This window comes from Chanos chanos, chromosome 14, assembly GCF_902362185.1.
Source record: "Chanos chanos chromosome 14, fChaCha1.1, whole genome shotgun sequence".
NCBI lineage: Eukaryota > Metazoa > Chordata > Actinopteri > Gonorynchiformes > Chanidae > Chanos > Chanos chanos.
In genome coordinates, this window is record NC_044508.1 from 3,279,617 (window position 1) to 3,299,987 (window position 20,371).

The 20,371-nt window shown below is 43.8% G+C and overlaps 3 protein-coding genes across 4 annotated transcripts in view; 2 read left to right on the forward strand and 1 right to left on the reverse strand.

Moving 5' to 3' along the window:
- Window positions 1–8,703, forward strand: part of kremen1 (kringle containing transmembrane protein 1) — a 46,944-nt gene extending 38,241 nt beyond the window's left edge. The window contains exons 5-9 of the mRNA XM_030791733.1: window positions 691–844; window positions 1,466–1,798; window positions 4,372–4,611; window positions 5,223–5,307; window positions 5,887–8,703. Of these exons, the coding sequence (XP_030647593.1) occupies window positions 691–844; window positions 1,466–1,798; window positions 4,372–4,611; window positions 5,223–5,307; window positions 5,887–6,043 (969 nt within the window). The 3' untranslated portion in view covers window positions 6,044–8,703. The remainder of the gene's footprint in view (window positions 1–690; window positions 845–1,465; window positions 1,799–4,371; window positions 4,612–5,222; window positions 5,308–5,886) is intronic.
- A 2,207-nt stretch (window positions 8,704–10,910) lies between these two features.
- coq5 (coenzyme Q5, methyltransferase) lies at window positions 10,911–14,571 on the forward strand. Its single transcript, XM_030791889.1, has 7 exons — window positions 10,911–11,112; window positions 11,409–11,558; window positions 12,489–12,716; window positions 13,078–13,184; window positions 13,291–13,379; window positions 13,803–13,914; window positions 14,358–14,571. The coding sequence occupies exons 1-7, from the start codon at window positions 10,911–10,913 to the stop codon at window positions 14,457–14,459; spliced, it is 990 nt and encodes a 329-aa protein (XP_030647749.1). The 3' UTR covers window positions 14,460–14,571.
- A 2,876-nt stretch (window positions 14,572–17,447) lies between these two features.
- The window catches only part of znrf3 (zinc and ring finger 3), a 63,539-nt gene continuing 60,615 nt past the window's right edge, over window positions 17,448–20,371 (reverse strand). For both annotated transcript variants that reach the window (XM_030791476.1, XM_030791475.1), the window contains exons 7-8: window positions 19,460–19,562; window positions 17,448–19,275 (exon numbers count right to left, since the gene is read on the reverse strand). In XM_030791476.1, the coding sequence (XP_030647336.1) occupies window positions 17,579–19,275; window positions 19,460–19,562 (1,800 nt within the window). In that variant the 3' untranslated portion in view covers window positions 17,448–17,578. The remainder of the gene's footprint in view (window positions 19,276–19,459; window positions 19,563–20,371) is intronic.

Genomic DNA, 20,371 nt, shown 5'->3' on the forward strand with positions numbered 1-20,371 from the left:
TTCACACGTATGTCTGCTTACCGCTGTCCTCACGGATAACCGCGCTCCCATTAACATGACCCAGTTTGAAGAACACGCCTGAGGGAAATGCACAGAAAGCAAACACATACAATGAATAAAACAAGACCTTTAGGTTTTTGGGGTTTTTTTTTTTTTTTTGGATGATTAGATTCAAACGGCACCCTCTTCCCGATCGGTATGTGTCATCCCCACCACGGGCCCGTTAGGCTTTGAAGTGAGTGATGTGGTCTAGTAATGGGCCCAGAGAAAGAGCGGATGAGTGAGACAGCAGCCTTAAACAGCCCTGTCGGAGTTTGGACAGAATATCAAGAGCAACACGAGCCTTGGCTTGTCCTTGACTCAGCTATCACGGGGCACAAATGGAATGGCTTAGTCAATCATTTGCATGCTCTGCACACACTGTTCCACGAAGAGAGAGTGAGAGAGAGAAGGAGAGATAGAGATAGAGAGAGAAAGAGAGAGAGAGAGACTTATGATTGCTTTTTTGCCTTTTTTTTTTCTAATTCATCTGATAAAAAACAAATGTGTTTCTTTTCAATGCTGAAGCTTTGATTTGTTTTCCAAGCGCATTCGCTTACGCACAAAGGAAAAGCCACGTCGCTTTGCCGAAGTCTCTTACAAACTGGCGGAAATGACTTGCTGATGGATCTGGTCTGTCTTGTCCCATAGCTGGCAGGAATGGAGTCTGGCTACGCGTGTTTCTGTGGCAATGACGTCGACTACCATGACCATGGTGATGCCCCCAGCACGGAGTGCAACCACGTGTGTTTCGGTGACCACACGCAGCCGTGCGGCGGCGACGGGCGAGTCATCATATTTGACAGTAAGAGACAGGACCGTAGTCTTCCTCATTGACCTCGAAATCCGTCTTTCCTAATTCAGATTATCAACCTGTTCTGTCATCTGAAATGCTCTTTCTCAAGAGCTGCATGACAGATTATTGGAGTACATTGTCGTAACTGGCCTAACTGGGCATTTTCATGCATTTGACCACTCTGTAGTGGTTATACGGTCATTACACTGTGCTGCATAAATTGATAAGTGAAAGCACAGATAATGGGGATCACATGCGTCATTAAATTCAGTGGTTTCCATTTGATCCAGTTGAAAAGGGGCTAGTCTATGGACTGTTTTACGGCAAGGTTAAAATACTAAACTGGGGGTTAAGTCAGCAAATCGGTAATTTCAGGTTGTCAGTGACAATAATAATACATAATACAGAACCCTTAATACTTTTTGGGTTGTGAGTCAAATATTGATTCAAACCATGAAATGTCAATTCAGACCATGGAATATCGATTAAAATATTGATTAAAACCACCTCAAGTGAAAGGGAATTAAATCCAACCATACCTGTCACCAGTTCGAATCATCCACTTCTCTTTGAGCTGCCGTTTGACTGTGGGTGACTTTGGGCCTGTTTTTTTCTCTCCTCGTTCTCCAGCACGGGTGGGGGCATGTGGAGGAAATTACACCTCCCCCTCCGCTGTCGTTTACTCCCCGGACTTCCCGGACAAGTACGGGCCGGGCCGGGTGTGCTACTGGACCATTCAGGTTCCGGGAGCTTCCGTCATTCTCTTCAACTTCACCTTCTTCGACATTGTGGACCAGACAGACATGGTGGAGCTGCTGGACGGCTACACCAACCGGGTGGTGGCGCGTTTTGACGGCCGCAACCCGCCCCGCGAAATCGTGAACGTCACGGTGGACTTTGTCATCCTGTACTTCTACTCGGACCGGACCAATCAGGCCCAAGGCTTTGCCGTCCTGTACCAAGGTGAGCATTATATCTAAACATCATCCACATCCGCTATGCTGTGAATCTGTTGTAACTATATGTGAGTTACAGCAGATTCTCTATCAAAACAAGGGTTTTATTGCAGTTTGAAACCGGCTTGACTGTCAGCTACGTATTTTGTTGCCTTCACTCACAGCAGTGGAATCTTCCTGCCACAGAAAACGATCAGAACTTGTTGTACATGACCTTTACAAACCCTTAAAAAAAGACAGACAGAGAGAGAGAGAGAGAGAGAGAGAGAGAGAGAGAGAGAAAGATCCATGACCTGTACTGACAGCTTCCCTAATGACAGACCTGCCCACAGTACTTTGTATCAGAAATGTTCCATTGGATCAGGTTACTGGTTATTTGCATTAGCAGGTGCGAGGTGTGAGCTCTCTCCCCCTGGCCTCACATGGTGACCCTGTTTTCTCGTCACGGCCAAATGTACTCAGGTGTCTTACCTGGTGGCGAGAGAGAGAGACAGGGAGAGAGAGAGAAAGAGAGAGAGAACTGGGTGGAGTTAGGGAAAGAGGGAGGAAGAACAGGAGAGAGTAGGACGAGGAGAAGAATCATATTCACACTTTTTTAATCATTTTCTGGCTAGACTAGGAGGCCCAGATATTAAACATTTAAACATCACCTTCGTACGCCTCTGGAAGTTCTTGTTTTGCGCTTCAGAAATTGGCTGCACAATCATTTATTAATATTTAATAATCTTACTTCATTTTGCATATACATGGAATTCTTCCATGTTTTAATTTTTTTCCCTCAAAACAGTTTTTTGTTTTTAAAGTTGCATTAAAATTTAATTTTGTGACAATTTGAATAACTTCAAAATGTGTGTGTGTTTTTTTTTTTCAGGTGGTATTTTTTGTGGATTGTGAAAAACTGTTGTAATTTTAATAGAAACCTTATTTCTTTACTTGCTTCCTGCAAGTTTTAATCATTCTCTTTATCATCCAGACTACCTACAGGGATTTTGAATAGCACAAATGTAGACTCTTCCGCCCAAACTCAGTTGGAATTACTGAAGCAGAATGACATTAAGGATAATCGTCTGTTATAGAGGGAATGTATTATTAGTCCTTTTTGACTTCTCTTAGCTTCCGTATTTCTCTCCCTGATCCATCAGTAGACATTTTAGATTTTGGTTCATTTCCTGCACACAGCCCGAAATAATACATCAAGCAGAATTTTATCGATTTAAATTATAGGTAAGGGGGATATGCAGAAGACCCTTTGCGATTAAGACAATAAAACTAGTGAAAAAAAAAAAATCACGTTTTCTCTGAGGTCTTATGACGGAGTCGGTTGAGTTTCTCAGCACGTCTGATGTGACAGTTGAGACATAATCTCTTGGCTTTTTTCCCCTGTTTTGGGATCTCTGAAGCAAAACCTACCGCGGTCTGCGGCGAAGTGTTGAAAGCACAGTCAATTGGAAATTGTTTTATTGAATTAAAAGGTCAGGAGAAAGTCTGGAGAGGGGTTTTTTTTTTCTCCCCCCAAAAAAACCTGCAATTGGTAGACGCCCCGGAGGCTGAACGGCGTAAATCTCACAGATGGATTTGTGTTTTGTGCTGGGCTGAATAGCTTGGCTGTGATTTCACTGGAGACAGTGGCCACTCAGTATTCATCGGTAAATTTCCATTACCGAAACCATGGGCATTTGCAAGATGCAGATTTGTGGCCTTCATGCTCAGGTTGTGTGGAAATACATCCATGCTGAACTCATGAATCATTCCTGTTTTTAATTTTTTTTTTTCTTTTTGCATTAAATGCCTCATTGCTTTCAACCTGAAAAGTGACTTGAAGTTGGTACTGCCTTTAAGCAGCTCTAGCAGCTTGGCTCTCGCATTAGAGCCCATTAACCAGACCCTGAATTACATCCACTCCTGTTTAGACTTCTGAAGGGTTTTGAATAGACTTGGTTTTCTAACACAGATTATGAAACATGAACATCTGTCTCGGTTCTCTTCAGTGCTCCGATTCTTGTGATCTGGCTCCCTGAACTAATACGACAAATGGCAGTTTTGATTTAAAACAAACAAACAAACAAACAAACAAAAACGTGTAAGGCATTTATCTGATGTGTGTTTGGTGCTGCTTCAGTGTGTAGTAAATGTTGTGGGGAAAAAGGGTGTGAGGTAAAGCAGTCATACATGAGTAATGAGACTGGACCAAGCCATTCAAAAGCTTCAAAAATACTTCAAACGCATACCCAGATATTTCTTTTGAATTTTGTACACCAGACCTTTCACTTTATGAGTGTTAAATCAGGACCAAACCACTAGAGGAAGCTTATGTGACATATGATACAGGTGTCACTAAACATAATTATTCTTTAAAGATCAATGGATGATGGAAGGCGAATAGAGAAGCGCTTGCTCTTCACAGGAGTCGATGACTGAATAACAGAAGAGATGAAAATGATTGGTTTTGATTTCTTCTCACCGACTGCATTCAGTGTCTCTTATTTAAAAATATTCTCTCACAGCCTGGGCAGACGTACGTAGGGTCACACGCGCACTGTAATCTGAGATTACATGTCCACGTTGTTCTTTCCGTCGCAGCGCTGAGAGGCCAGAGCAACCGGCCGGTTGAGGACGAAGGCAAAGACGAGGACAGGGAGGACGACGAGGACACCAGCACCGCGGAGCCGCGGTCGGGAAGCACGACCGAAAAGTCCAACACCAGTCAGAACGGGAAGTCGTCCCAGATCCTTTACGTAATCACGTCCAGCCCGGGAAAACCGGACAACGGCATGCCAGGTCAGTGGCTCGGGTCGAGCCGGACCGCTGGCCACAGCACTAGTATGTGTCCAAACTTTCATACTATTGACCCAATACTGTTGACTCATCTGGCCCACATTAGGCCCAGTCTCTTCATCTCAGACCTTGTCTTAGTCTTGTCTTTAAGTCTGCAGTCATAGACACGAGTTATAGGTCAAGTTTCTGTCTGGTTCCTATGCTTCTTATTCTTTTTCTAATGTTTTCTGTCATCTTCTTCGTCTTAAGCTTTGATCTAAACAGCCCACCACACAAGCTGGTTTCCAGTTAAAAACAGTTCAGAGTCACTACCCAAGGCAATAAATAGTCAAATGTTGTTTACGCCTTTTCCAGATGTTGAAACAGTGGCAAAAATCTTAAATATTTATCTGTTACAATGTTACGATGATATTCATTGTTTCTATTTTTTTTTTTTCTTCAAATCTCTCTTCGAATTTCAGTTCCACTCTACGGTGTACCATCTACATCTTAAACATTCTCATTCTGCGTGATTTGCTTAATATAAACCGAGGTGTGTGTGTGTGTGTGTGTGCGTGTGTGTGTGTGGAGCTGTTGGTTTACTGCAGGCTTTGTGGTTTTTTAAAAAAAAAGGGTTTTGATGGTGTGGTAATAAATAAATGGCTGTTGTTTTTCAGTGTGGACTATCTATGCTTTGGCTGGATTGCTTACACTCACAGTCATCGCCATGGTAGCCAAATTTCTCCTACACATCACTGTCAAGTAAGTAAAACACGTAGGGCAGGAGGTCTGAGGTGAAGAGCAGTGGTTTTGGTGTTTTGTCTGGGTTTTTTTGTGGGGGGGGTGCTGTTATTTAATTTATACCTGTGGGACAACCCTGGGGCATGAAGAGGCTGCTGCCAGTGAAGCAGTAGACTTCTCTCTCTCTCTCTCTCTCTCTCTCTCTCTCTCACTCTCTCTCTCTCTCTCTCTGCTCTCTCTCTCTCTCTCACTCTCTCTCTCTCTCTCTCCGCTCTCTCTCTCTCTCTCTCTGCTCTCTCTCTCTCTCTCTCTCTCTCTCTCCGCTCTCTCTCTAATTTGAGTTCATGTGGACTTCTGCAGTCAAGGCTCAGGCCTGGGCGGTTGGGAGTTGATTTTTTTTTTTTTTTTTTTTTTTGAGTTTCATTGTAGGGTTTTGTTTAGTTTTATGAGACAGTTTTAAAATTCTCTGTGAGTTTGTTCTAAGTGCATGTAAAAAAAAAAAAAAAAAAAAGGCTTCGTTTGAATTTGGACTCGAAACAACTTTTAGTCTCTCTGTCCTTTTGTTAACGTGTCCTTTCTCTCCTTCTCTCTTTCCTTCAGATCTCCCAGTATTCCCTCCATCAGTGGGTCGGAAGCGTGCAGCCAAAACGCAACTCCTGAACCCTGGATAATCTTCTACAGGCCTTCGACCATCTCTCTTTTCAAGAAGAAGTTAAAGAATCACCATGGCGACCTCAGCCCTCTGGTTGGAAACTAATGGACAAGGCCCTGCCTTCCGCAGGGACGCTACACACAGGCACTGCCATCCAGCTGCTACAAGAGCACGGAGGAGGGCGCTGAGAGTGAGCTGACTAATCTCTGACTTACTGTGACTTGACTGGCGCAGGAATCGGCCAATCAGTTTGGAACAGTTCAGGTTGAGGTTAAGACTTGAGATGGACAGCATCAAGTTGGACATCACTTGACTCCTTGTTCGATTAGTGTTTCAGTCCTTCTTTGAGGGTATGTCAGATGTATTCTGAGGCAAAAGCTAGTTTGGGACGAACTCAAGAAAACAGACTTTTTCCTCTGCTGACGCACCAGAACAGTCTACAAACAGCTGCCAAAGCAACACTGACCAATCACCACTGTCAAAAAAAAAAAAAAAAAAAAAACAATCCCAGGTTCTGGACCAAACCTTCTCCAGGTGCTGTTAAAGGTATCTCACAGGATGCAGTGTTGAGCGCTTAAAAACCAGGACCTTAAAAGGGAAATGTCATCCCATGTGGACACTGCAACACTAAACCACTTACATAATAGTCTAAAGGGTACACTGTACAATCAACCCTTTTGGAGGAGAGAAACTCCAGTTTGTTTCAAATGCATTTTCAGTCTGTATGTAGGTCACCTCTTGTGTCATTGGCTAAATACCTTATTCCCAGGCTGGCACACCTAACAGTACCAACAGCTAAAAGGGACACGGGATTTGTAATAGAGAATCTGATTTGGATCTCATTGGACTCTGAAAGAGGAAGAGAAAAAGACAAATGAAAAGGGAAAAGACTTTTGAGGGTAAACGAATACACTTTGTTTTTTTTGTGTGTGTGTGTGTGTGTGTGTGTGTTTGTGTGTGTTTTTTTTCCAGATGATCAAGGCTCTGCCTTTGTCACGGGTCAAACAGGACTCTAGATGACTGACGTTTACAGATCCCTTTGGACACTCTGCCTTTGTTTAATTGTTTTGGGAGGGTATTTTTTCAGTCTGATGTGGGTTCTAATCTTTCCATTTTGACGGTGTTTAAGTGCCTTAAGGTTTTACAAGGCCAGGCCGGCTTTTCTTTCTAGAGAGCTCTCCTCTCTGTCCCTAACTCCATACTCACATATGTGTGTGTGTGTGTGCGTGTGCGTGTGTGGAGTGTTTTATTAGGGCAGTTTTCCTTTATGGGCTTAGATAAATCTCATATTTGGATGTGCACATTGTTCTTGTTAGATTTGCAATTCCAGTACAGGGGGCACTGTGTTATACGTTGTGTAATTCAGTGCAGGGAGTGACAGTAAATATCAAATTTTTCTGCTTTTTTTTTCTTTTCGTGTACCGTCAAAGAGATGGTGAAATTCTTTCCCAACAATCTGCTCTTTCTCCTTCTCTGCAACTTAGCCAAGACATCGAAGCACTTTCTATTCAGCACAAAGGTTTTTTTTTTTCTTTTTCGGATTCCTGTGACAATTGGTCATTTCTTTCACAGTGCGTACAACAAGGCGTGATTTACCAAAGCTGTGACCTTGTGTGAAAGCAGGATCGCAGTGTTTGATTGGTCAGAGTGTTTTTACTTATTCTTATTATTGATCATGGAACCAGATTTTGACTCACGGTAAATCCAGCCCCTTGGATGCAAGGAACATTTGCTCAAACATACAGCGTTGTGACATTGTTACATTACATTACACTGTTACAGATGCATTGCATCTTAACAGACCACACTGTTACAGATTAGAAGCCCTCAGGTTCTAGAACCCTCTGTTTCAAACTCACAGCACTGTGTTAAGTAAGCACACATCTTACGGCCAGTTTGCAGCTAAACCACTTTGCACTTGGACCCCACTCACAGATTGTCCCCAACATGTAGTGTGTCAAAGCAATTACTATCCATTTGTCAAATGTCCTTAAAACATCAGTTAAATGCTTTATGGCAGTGAAAGAAAAAGTCTCAGATGAGGCACTTAAATTTGTGTTTGGGTTTCTTTTAAGTTGTACTCACCCCAGTTGTACTCCTATGTGGAACACGTTGTTCATTAAAATTTATGAATGAAAGTGAGGTCTGTGCAAATATGAACCTTAATGAATTTACAAAGGGAAGAAACTTCCAGAATCCGGTTGAACATCAGTAGCGAAATTTCTCACATTTGAATTCTGTCTGCCTTTTAATGTCCGGCAAAAAAACCCCAAAACATTGCCTGGAGTTTGTGTGAATGGCCTAACGCTGTACTTTGGCAGCTCGGCTCAAATTCATGTTAATTATTGTATGAATACGTGCCCAAGGGTCTCTGATGCTCCCAACTCTTCATGCATACAAAAAAAAAAAAACGCTCTCTTCCAGACAGAGCTGCCGCAGAGGGAAAGAAGAAAGAAAGAAAAAAAAATCCTGCCTGTCAAATCGCGGGGAAACAAATCAAGTCTGACAGCTTAAAATCTAACAAGGTCAAATCTGTTTGGAGAACATGGTGAATAATGCAGATGCAGGGTTTCCACTTTGAGTGGAAGCCAGGCTGAGAGAGTGGCGTAATACTCTGTTAGCAGCAGCAGGAAAAAAACAGGCAGTGGTATTATGCATTTGTGGTTTGACAGAATGTTACCGGGATTTCCTTTTGCAAAAACAAGGCGAGAAACTATAGGAATTGGGGAGAAAGTGCTTCTGAAACAGTGAGAGAGAGAGACAGCAAGAAAAAAAAAACTTGTTTTCATGGAATTGTATATATATTAAAAAAAAAAAAAAACAGTTTCAGATGTTTAATTTATACGGTAAATTATTGTCATTTTGGACGTAAATGGGATAATATCTATCTTTTGTATAAGTGAAGTACCTTTGTAGTTTTATTTAATGTGTTCCAACTGAGAAATAAAGTATGCATGTTTCTTACTTTGTTTCCACGCTGATTTGCGATGGCTCTGTGTTGTCTGCCTTGGTTTACTTACACAGATGTGAATGTGGGCAGGGGTTACATTTTACAATGCAAAGTACATCCTTCAGGACAACGTGACAGCGAGACATTGACTTGCAAAAGTGACTAAGCCTTTTAAACACGGTGCACAACAGCAAGCACGCATGCACTCTCTCTCTCTCTCTCTCTCTCTCTCTCTCTGGCTAGTAACTTTGAGGCGGCAAAGAAGTTGGTTCACTCGAATTTACCGCCGACCTGCTTTGACCCCATGAAAAGATTAAGATGAAAAAATGAGAGAAGCCGGTAATCCCACATGTGTTTTTATGTCCTACTGAATGTTTGATGGATAAAATGACATCTGACCCTGATGTAGATGTACAAAAAAGTGAGTATTTTGGAGGCTCCGTGTGAAACCTATTGGCCTTCTGCATATGTGGAGGTCAACAGTTCAAACCCGTAGATTTATGCATGGTCAGAGGTCAAGGCCTCGACTGGAACAACGTGAAAAGACTAAACTGCAGGAAAAGTATATGAGGGTCATAAACACTTGAAAGTATTTCGCTGAGGTGAATATCCAACTATTGTACTTGACTGCAAATGGCAAACTGTTGAACCCACAGCTGAAACAAGGGAGGGGGAGGGGGGGGGGGGGCGAAAGTTACACAAAAACAAAACAAACCAAAAAACTTGATTCTGAAGATTTCTTGCCAGAATAAAGTCCTTGTTCTTGTTTCTCATTAATGACTTAAGCTAAGTGATCATACATTTAAATTAAACAAATATTTGCTTAAAACCATGACACAGGGCAGAGTCTGTGGTGAATTGTGTTCCATGCGTCATGCAGAGCTTTAGCTAAGTTTCAGAAGTCTGTGACTCCCTCTACTGGTTGCTCTGATGAACTTGCAGTCAGGTGCCTCTCTTTCAGTAAAGAACAACACTTGGACAGTGAAGCGGATTCTCGATGGGGGAAAAAAAAATCTCAAGAATCTTCTAGAACATTTACATTTGAGAAATTTCAAATGTTATGTTTAGTCTGGACACCGCTCATAAACAACACGGCCCCAGTTTATCTCTCCGCCCTCCAAACCTGCCTGTGAGAAATGTGACTCCCACGCTGTGGCCGGCACTTGCATCCCAACCTAGTAAGTAGGAGTGAACGCTAAGGTCTGCTAGCTGGGAACAGAGGCTCGGTTGGCAGGGGTGTCCTGATACTCTTTGTGGGTACAAAAGTCTCTCTGAAGCACTCAAAGCCAGTGCCTACGCCCTTCCCTCCGGGCTACCCAACAGCTTCATTCAACCTCACGTTCTAATGGAGCTACACTTTTGTCAGTGTGTAATCCGAATCCTTGGGATTGTTATTCTGTGCGCCATATAATCTAGAAGAGTGGGCCCTTCAATGTTGTCTTCTCATCAAGTCAAACCGAGACCCCAAATCCCTCTGGGATGCGGACTGGGGGTCTGAGAGCCGCCTTTCAGCCCTGGCGGTAGAGGCTGTGTGAAAGGATGAGTGTAAGTGTATCTGTCTGGCCTGAACCGCGAGGTAATTAACTGTGTGAGGGGAACAATGCCTCTCAGTGTCTGGTGTCAAAGGGTAGAGATTTCAATTTGGCAGTCACAGACAAGCTTTAGCAGAAAGGCCAGAAGGTAACAACACTTTGGAAAAGCAAAGTAAAAAAAACAAAAAAAACAAAACACAGAATATGGTCAATATAGGAGATTAATCTGCTTATTATTGGTGTTGTAAAAAAGCAAGAGAGTTCTGGGGGAATTAACCTAGTGAAAACATGTTTCTGTGTTAATGATAATGTATACTGAATGAGAAGAATGAGTAAACCCTGGTTAAAACCATTAATCAGTGCATTAACACTTGGAATACTTTCACACAAACTTAATACTCATACGAACTACAAACGCTATGGAACTACAAAAAGGCCTCCGTCGCATACTAATGACGCACGAAGTTAAATAATAGGTGTGTCGGCCAAGATGGCAGCCTCCTTCAGGTTGCTTGCGCGAAGAGCGCTATGTCATTCAACGCAAATTGTTAACCCTGCTTACAGAAGTGGAATAACAGGGTCGGGTTGTCGTGCTGAGGTTACGATATGTCGATGCTACAGCGATGGCTCAGAGGAAAAAAGCACCCATTTCGGTTTCCAAACGGTACCCGAAGGGGAGAAAGCGGAGAGAGGTGAGTGGGCTAAACTGCTGCAGCTCAAAGACACGCCTAAGTCATTTTATAAATATGTCCACTTTAAACATGCGAACCTTCTAGACAAAATTAATTCGGTTTAACAGACAGCGGGGGAGAAGACAGGCCCTTTACTTGTCCGTTAATCTAGCTTGTAACTTAAAATCGTGCGGGGTACCATACATTTGACGACGCTTGCAACAACTGGCGTCTCAAGACAGCGAGGTGTGTTTTTGTCATCTTCCCTGTCCGTGTGCCGTTTGGTTTATTTGTTTGTTTGTTTGTTTGTTTGTTAGTGTACAAGGTTTTCGAAAGTGTAGCGAAGAAGTATGACGTTATGAACGACGCGATGAGTCTGGGTATCCACCGGCTGTGGAAGGACATGCTTCTCCACATCATGAACCCGCAGCCGGGCACGCGCCTGCTTGACACAGCGGGTGGCACAGGTAAAGCAAGTGGTCACTAGTCTCCTTTTAAGATAACGGATGCATCAACAAATCTATCACTTAATGACTATAATTTATAAGTTTCACGCTAATAAAACCAGAACTACCCCTATAAGGAATAACTAAATTAAGTAAAAAAGTTAAGGTCTCTTGTGTATGAAACTCGGACATATTTTTGCGAGTGTGCCTAACAGGTTTCAACCACCCACAACTGGTCTCACATAGAAAATAGTTTGTGCTCAGTTAAACACGTGAGTGTCTATCACTGAGCAGTTTGACTTCTCCCAGTCCAGTTTGTACTGGTGACCCAATACCGTTTCCCTGAGAGAACATCCTCTCCTTGACTTCTTTCTGTTTAGGCTACAGTTTGATTCTCATTAAAAATGAATGGGGATGAATGGTTCCCACAGAATTACTGTTATTTTGCTCTTAACTATTCAGTCTGTATTTATAGCAGCTCCCATGAGGTACATTTACATCTATTCATTTAGCGGATGCTTTTATCCAAAAGCCACTTCCAAGGCAGACAGACTACACACCTGGCAAGCTGTCTGTGACTGCCGCTTCAAGTTCAGTAGTAGACCGGACACAAATCCAAGAAATGATGAAGAAAACGAGAGAAAGATTAAGGGAAATAAGAGAACGAACCACAGACATATAGAAGTGGGTCTGTAGCCCCATAATATAGACTGTCTTGTACCTCTGGCATAAAGTATCACAAAAATAAGTGCTAAGTCATACCTATCACAGAGGCAAGGAAATCTGCACTGTAAAAGTAAGTGCACACAGGACAGTAATAAACATCAGCAGTGAGCTGAGGAGAGGAGGCTGTACTAGACTAGGTCTGTGTGAGTCTGTACTAGACTGGGTCTGTCTGAGTCTGTGCTGCACTGGGTCTCTGTGAGTCTGAGCTGGGTTGTGTGGTCCTAGGTGACATCTCTTTCCGGTTTCTGGAATATACTCGCTCCATGCAAGAGCGGCAGCAGCGCATGGCGGTGAAGTCCAACCAGACGCCCTCCTGGCAGGATATCGCCGACAGCTACGCGGCCGAGGACGCGGACACGGTGCTGCCAGAGACGCGAGCCGTGGTTTGTGACATCAACAAAGAGATGCTGAAAGTGGGGAAAGAACGGGCAGAGAGCCAAGGCTACAGTGCAGGTTTGAGACACTTCTGCCCCCCCCCCCCCCAAACTCCAATCTTTTCTCCCACCCCCTCCCCAGCAGCCCCGGGACTCAAAGTGAGAGAGGTTAGGTCACACACACACACACCCCCCACCCCCACCCGGCTTATAGAACATAGAGGGGCTGGTGTCCTTTTTTAAATTTCTGGAAATCATTTTACTCTAAATTCCAAGTCTTCAAGTGCTACCTTAAAATGTTTTGTATTGTAAGCTGTCACACTGGACACATTCAGATGCATTTTGAGCTTGAAAACTATTGACTGGGCCCCCCCCACTGTCAGGCAAAAGCAACCATCTGTGAATAAAATCAGAAGTCATTTTTATTTCTCCCTCTGTAGGTCTGTCCTGGGTCGTGGGAGACGCAGAGGAACTGCCTTTTGACGACGACCAGTTTGACATTTACACCATCGCATTCGGGATTCGTAACGTCACCCACATCGAGCAAGTAATTAACTGCTTTGTCTTCCCCCTTTTCCCAGGGACAGTGCTTTAACCAACTCTTGCTACTCGTCTCTGTTTTATTATACTTTTTCTTTTTTTTTTATTATCAGGCGCTTCAGGAGGCCTTGAGGGTTCTGAAGCCCGGTGGAAGGTTCATGTGTCTGGAGTTCAGCAAAGTGTCGAACCCGCTCCTGTCAAAGTACGAACGACTCCACTTTCACCCACGACCCATTTTGAAATTCTTTCACCCCTCCTGGTTTTTTGTTGTTTTTTTTTTTAATTTTATTTTTTTCAGGTTGAGCCTTGCATGTAGCATGTTTAAATATTGATTTACCCCGCAGTTCATTCAAGATTTATCCATTGGTCTCTGGAAAAATTTTGGAGCATGAGAAATGGCTGTGCCAAGAGACATGTCTAAATATTAAATTACGCGGCGGTAACGCCATCTGTCAGCACCAGTGTCAGACACGAGGCACACCAACGTTTTTCCCTCACACAAAAAGCTCTGTCACGCTGATTATTTCAGAAGAGTTTTTGTAGATAGATTGTTGTTTAAAAAGTTATTGTGCAGTGGTTAAATAGTGCGTCTGATATTTTTAAAACTGTTTTTTTTTTTTCCCAGACTGTATGATGCCTACAGTTTCCAGGTGATCCCAGTCCTAGGGGAAGTCATTGCTGGAGACTGGAAGTCGTATCAGTATTTGGTTGAAAGCATACGGCGCTTCCCAGACCAGGTGAGATTGCCCATTAGCTGTACAATCAGTTTCTCTACAGAAAATTTAACATAACGCGCACTGAGTTTTATAATCAAGAAGTATACTGTCAGCACAGTGAATGTAATCAGTCAATCTCATGTGGTCTTACTGAATTCCCTTATGGACACATCTGGGAATAGCAACGTCTTTAAGCTTTACTCTTATGAACAGGCTCATGCATGTGAATGTGCAGATAATATTTAATATGCTTGTGTGCAACTTGTGTTGACAAACATGTCAGGTTAGTGATTAAAAAAAAAAGCCTCATAAGACCATAAGCCATGACTTCTACATTCCAAGCTGGAAATCCCTTTTCAGTGTAGCTATGGATACGGCACAGTAACAGCACACTCATTACTCGACAGTAGTACGTGTGTATGTATGGGGAAAGCGCTTGATTAAGGTCTTGTTTCCTCTTTCAGGAAACCTTTAAAAACATGATTGAGGACGCTGGTTTTTTCCGAGTCCAGTACTTCAATCTGACTGGTGGAGTCGTGGCCGTTCACTCAGGATTCAAACTCTGACCTCAACATTGACTTGCCCAGAACTGCCCTTTCTGCAGGTCCCAGAGAACAGCATGAGCAGTTCTCCACAAGAGAGAGAGAAAAAGAAAAAAAGAAAGAGAGAGAGAGAGAGAGAGAGAGCGCGCGCGCGCACATTGCTGTTGTTTGTTTGTATGGCAGATACATGCTGCCCTAATGGAGTGTTTTTCTGTTTGGGCTTGATGTGTAGATTATTTATACCTTCCGTTGACATGTGGAAATTCTCCTCACACTGTGGACAATGGGGAAAAGGACCACACCTGGTAGTGAGGTGAACAAACACTACACAGATTAAGGTGATTCCACGGTCAAAGTTGTAGAGCCTGCCAAAAATTTCTCCTTTGCCTTGGATGAGAAGAAATATCCAAATGTTTTGTTCCCCCGTCTGTGAATACACCAGGTAACATTTTATATATTGTCAAATACTGACACAATAAAAGAATGAAAGAATGCATTTAAGATTTTTTTACCTCAAATGTTTATCATCTGTTTTTATGTACCTTTCCCATAGGTCGTGTGTATTTTTAAGAGTGTTTGGGGGGGGGTGTAAGTTAGTTACTATTTCTTCGATCGTTATTCTGGTCCTAGCCCTGAAACAGACAGGGAAACTGTTTAGCAACAGTGTTACCTAGTGTATCCCAAGCAGCTCTCTGAGAACCTGACTTCACCTGCTGACATAACCTGTACTGCGTCCAAACCCCTAGGGATGAAGATGTTGATATGGCACAACATTAGGTGGTCTAATGGTGCTGTGGTTGGATGACAGTTATGCAGATACACTGATCCTGGCTCCTCTGGAGGTGAACCGTTTGTGTGTGTGTGTGGTATGTGTGTGTGTGTGTGTGTGCGCATGCGTAATAGCTGTTCAGCAGGTAGGTAAAATAAAACATGAGAATACAATGTAAAGCTATGCTGTGAGAAGGAGCTTTCACTGCTAACATGTCAAACATTCCTAAGGTAAAAAAAAAAATTAAGTATTTTATATCCTCTAAGTAGATAAACATGTTTAAAAAAAGAGAGAGAGAGAGAAAAAAGAAACAAAATCTGAAGATACAGATGTTTATGTTCCCCCTCTCACTGTCACTGTGCTGACTGGAAGGTTGGTGAGGCACTGAATCTCACAATTGATTCCTAGCGCCCCCTGCTGGGCCCTCATATCAGCAACAAGTAAACAACCCTAGTTTAAATTAAAACAAAAAAAAACACCAAAAGGAAAGAAGACTCCAAAGCATTTGTATATTTGAATAAAACCATATATTTTTCAGATCTTTGTACACTTTGTTACAAAACTGTATGGTACTAATTTTTTTAAATCAGTTTTTTTTGGTCAGAGAATATTTAATCGTCTCGTGTGCAATTACCATGTATGTACAGACGTCTCATGTTAGTGATCGCCAAAAAAAATCCTCCAGAAAAAATAAACAAACAAAAAAAAAACCCTTGGAACATAAGACATGGCTTAAAGATAAATATATTAGTAAATAAATATTCAGAGAACATATTTCCACTTATGAAATGTGCTGCTATACAGATAAAGAAATATACACAGATTGATTTTTTTTTCCTAGCCTTTCAACATTTGTAAAATGGTAATGATGAGGAAAATAATTATATCTTAAAAATTTTAAAAATATTAATTTTTTGTACACATTTTTTTTCTTTTATACAATCTTCTTAAGTGCTACAAACAATAAAAAAAAATTAAATAGTGACTCAAGTACCCCATTATGCTATATTTGCAGTACATATTTCTATGCAAGGCAAGATTAGATTCTCAAAATTGCGTGTTATCACGGCACTGGGTTATAGTTAACAATATAAATAGTTATTTTTTCCAAAACAGCTGTCTCTGTATGGGTACATTTCATAGAAACAGTAAAAAATACTCTGTCAAAACAGAAAGGCATGAAGACATAATGTGTGTCTGTGAGTGTGAGAGTGTGTGTGTGTGTGTGTGTGTGTATACGTTATTCATTTGAGTAAATTTTTCCAGAAAACTGACAATGTACATTTTACGCACATTTAGCTTTTAACCCACTGCATTTCCAATCTCTTCAAACCATGTTACTTTGGCCTCAATCTGACATACCATATTAGTGTGTTAAAATTAGTCCACTAAAAAAAAAAAATCATCTGTATTAAAACAAACAAACAAAAAAAAACAACAATAACAACAACAACAACAACAACAAAAAAAAAACAAGTGCACCAAACACACACACAGGCCTGTGACTGAGCCCAGAAGCTTTGATGAGTCGACTGAAATGAAGAACGTCTGCTTTGAAGGTAGAGGTACACCAGACTGTTGATGAGGGCTAAAACTCAAGGTAACTCTGGGAGATATTACACTTTGGTGTTCTATCGTACGGTCAGTTCAGCTGTCTTATTTCATCAGTTTGCTGCTCTGGATCATTCAGAAGTAGTAGTGTCTTGGTCAGCTTCAGTTCTAGAAAGTTCCGCTGGAGTCCTGAGAGAGAGTGTGAACAGGGGTGTGGCCCACATGAGCATCTGGATTGATGGCATCTTTTAACGTTAACACAATGTTTGAGCACCCTCTGAATTTACCTGCACCCCTCAAAAAAAAAATTACCACTTGGTATCTGAAATGATGTTTTTTGGTATCTCCTTTTGCTAAGTGATTACTGTGTATGAGTTTACGTAGCTTTACATGTCTTATGTACACACGTTTATAAATTCAAAACTTCACAAAAGTTAAGTGTAGTTAGTTATTTCTTCGATCGTTATTCTGGTCCTAGCCCTGAAACAGACAGGGAACAGTGTTACCTAGTGTATCCCAAGCAGCTCTCTGAGAACCTGACTTCACCTGCTGACATAACCTGTATTGCGTCCAAACCCCTAACGGTGTGTCTGCCTGTCCACCCCGTTGCCTATGGCGACCATTCGGTCGCCGTGACGCTAACGGTCACTGGAATGAACACGACATGTCAGGACACCTTGCCCGTACCCCCCCCCCCCAAAAAAAATCAGGCTAAAACCGTACAGCATTTCCGCCTAGGACATTCCGCAATCAGAGAGCAAATGCTTACAAGGCAACCACACTTTAAATCTGACTGGCGAAGAGCCACGTTTGGGACATTACTTCATAGCTTAGACCCTTCGCCTGTAGCTTTACCGTTTCCCTGCGCTTCCAGCAAATCGGAGCATGGGGAGTGATGAAAGAGAGCCCTAGCCTCCTCCTCTTGAGTGTATGTTTGACCTCTGTACTGTCCTGAGGAGAAGTAAGCATTGTTATGTTCCACAGAATCAGCAGTTCCCTCCTCATTCTCTACTGCTAGCCTGGCGGGGAGTAAGCTAACCTGCGGCTCAGGGCTCAGGCCTAGCTCACAGTCCATGTCCTCGGGGATGATGGGTATCCGCTGGCCCAGGTCACAGCATGCCTGCGAGGGGCAGCCGTCGCTGTCCGTCTGTGCGTACTGCACGTTAATGGCACAGTCCTCCCCGTAGCGGCCCCCGCCGTTACCCGCCCGCTGCATCTTCATCTCCTTGTAGAAGCAGCAGGGTAGTCCTTCGTAACTAACATGCTCTGCTGGTACCAAACGTTCCATGCTAACGCTGTAAAAGTTCCGCGAGGAGACGGGGTTGTGTTGTGACTCCACCCCCTGGGAGCAGTGCCCTGGCTGCTCCAAGTCCGCCCCTTTACGCTCCAAATTAGGAGGGAGGACCTCGAAGCAGCAGCTACAGGCTGCGCCCAGATCGCCTCCCTCCTCTGGTGCTGTACTGCGATCTGCCATGGCGCCCTCTAGGGGCCCGGCTGAGGTAGTGGTCATAATTTCCCTGGGTTCCAGTGAAGAGTGACTGCTACAGTTGGGCTCCATGCTGCAGTTAGACAGCTGGTCCCCGGAGCCAAAACAAGCACCCCCGCTGGGAGGCTGCAGGCAGTCCGACCCTGCCGGAGCTGGTGAGTCCTCAGCTGAGGCAGTGGCGGCGGCGGCGGCAGCAGCAGCAGCAGAACAACCTGGAGTTGCATCTCCAGCCAAACCGCGGCACGGACTCTTGCTGCGGTACACATACGGATCGTAGTCGCTGCTGAGAGAGCTGCGGAAGGTGGAGCAACTACCGTAGACGCCCTGGTTGCTGACCTCCGTACAGTCCAGCATGGAGTCGCTGGACGAGCAGTGGCACTGTCCAGAGCTGCTGCTGCTGCTATCGCTGCCGGGGCAGTCGGCCAGGTAACCGCTGCACACGGAACGGTGGCCATGGTAACAGCTTAGCCCTGAGGTACTACCAGCGTCACCCAAGCGGGACGAGGTGGCCGGGGCCATGTGGACCACAGACGGGTAGAGTAGACCCTGCTGGAAGGCTCGACCATGGCCCTTGTGAGGTACGTTACCTGGCTGGCCTTCAGGCTGTGGGAAACTCAGGCCCTGGAAGTAGTAATGTTGGTACATGGTCTCGTATTGGGAAAAGCAGGCAGTGCGTGAGATGTTCCGAAACTTGGGCCGTTTGAAGCCGTGTGGCTGGGGGTACGCGGACATGCGGTGCTCCAGCCCGCAGTGGTGAGGGTTTAGGGCGTGGTCCAGGTGAAGGGCAGGGTATCCCCGGATGAAGGCGGAGGACTGGGAGGGGTAGATGCCTTGCTCGGGATGCTGGTCCACAGTCAGAACCGTGATGGGGTTCCCATGGGGGTCCATGCTGGTGCGGGTGGGGTAGGCGGTGACTTGCCCAGCACGGTGTACCCGTCCAGGGTAGTGAACAGGGAGGACCACCCTCTGCTGACGGGCATGGACTGGGTTACCTGGTTCCATGCAGACCGGTCCTGGATTTCCCTTCTTTTGCTCTGGTTGAGGAGAAAGAAACAATACATTGATAAAAATACACTGAACCTGAGAACAGTTATTCCTATGCGTGCTACAGTCAACGAGCCAAAATACGTGATTTCATATAATACTTCAAGCTGATCTAAGTTACGTGCAGAAGGCTGTGGAAAGGCTGTGGTTTATAGGAACGCTGGTTTGACTCACCAATAATGTTGTGTCTGCAGTGTGGGCACGTGTGGTGTTGCAAGAGCCAGGGATCCACACATTTCTTATGGAAACGATGCGCACAAGGGATAACTCGCAGCTCCTGAGGGGGGGGGAAAGGCAGAGACATCTGAATAATCACATGGTCACATCTTGCATGGTGTTGCATGCCATCCAACTGATATCAAACCATCACAAACACAGCTGGAGTTCATTGAGCGTTAATGACACAAATGTCACTCCCAACGTCACTGCCAGTTCTCGGTTTTTCTTCCGTGTCCATTTACCAGATTGTCTAGTGAGTGGCAAGATCAAAAGTCTGGCCCTTTGTCTTTCACAGGCTTAATCCTAGACTGGCTTGACTTGATTAGCAGGATCAAGGAGGATCTTGAGTTGAACATATGATGTATAGCTATGCAGGGAAGAAAGTACAATAGCTTTTCATCTTAAAACAACAAAATCTCTTTGAAAACTGTCTTTTGCATAGTGCTCGACTGCAAGCACAGACTCCCTGTTAAGCTCCATTTTGACTACGGTAAGCATACAATAGTTTGTTGATAATACCGGAATGTCGGTGGTTATGATTTATAAAGCTGTCAAGCACCTGCCAACTGTTTGGCATCACAGAAACAGAAACACAAAAACAATGGCAGCGTTCAGCCAAACGGGTCGGAGGTTTCGGGATTCAAGCTTCAGGACGGAGAAAGCTGGGCGCCCGATTTGCTCAGAAAAAGACATTCCAGAACTTTCCATCACAAAGATCAAGTGTTGTGTCCTTGTGTTTTTGGCCTGAGAACTTCTTTCCCTGCCCTCTAAGTGTGACTCATCCGATCTCACAGAGGTTCCAATCCGCCCAGCTTTTGTTGTTTTTTTCTTCGTCAAAAAGCCCTTTGATGCTATTCAGGCTTTTAT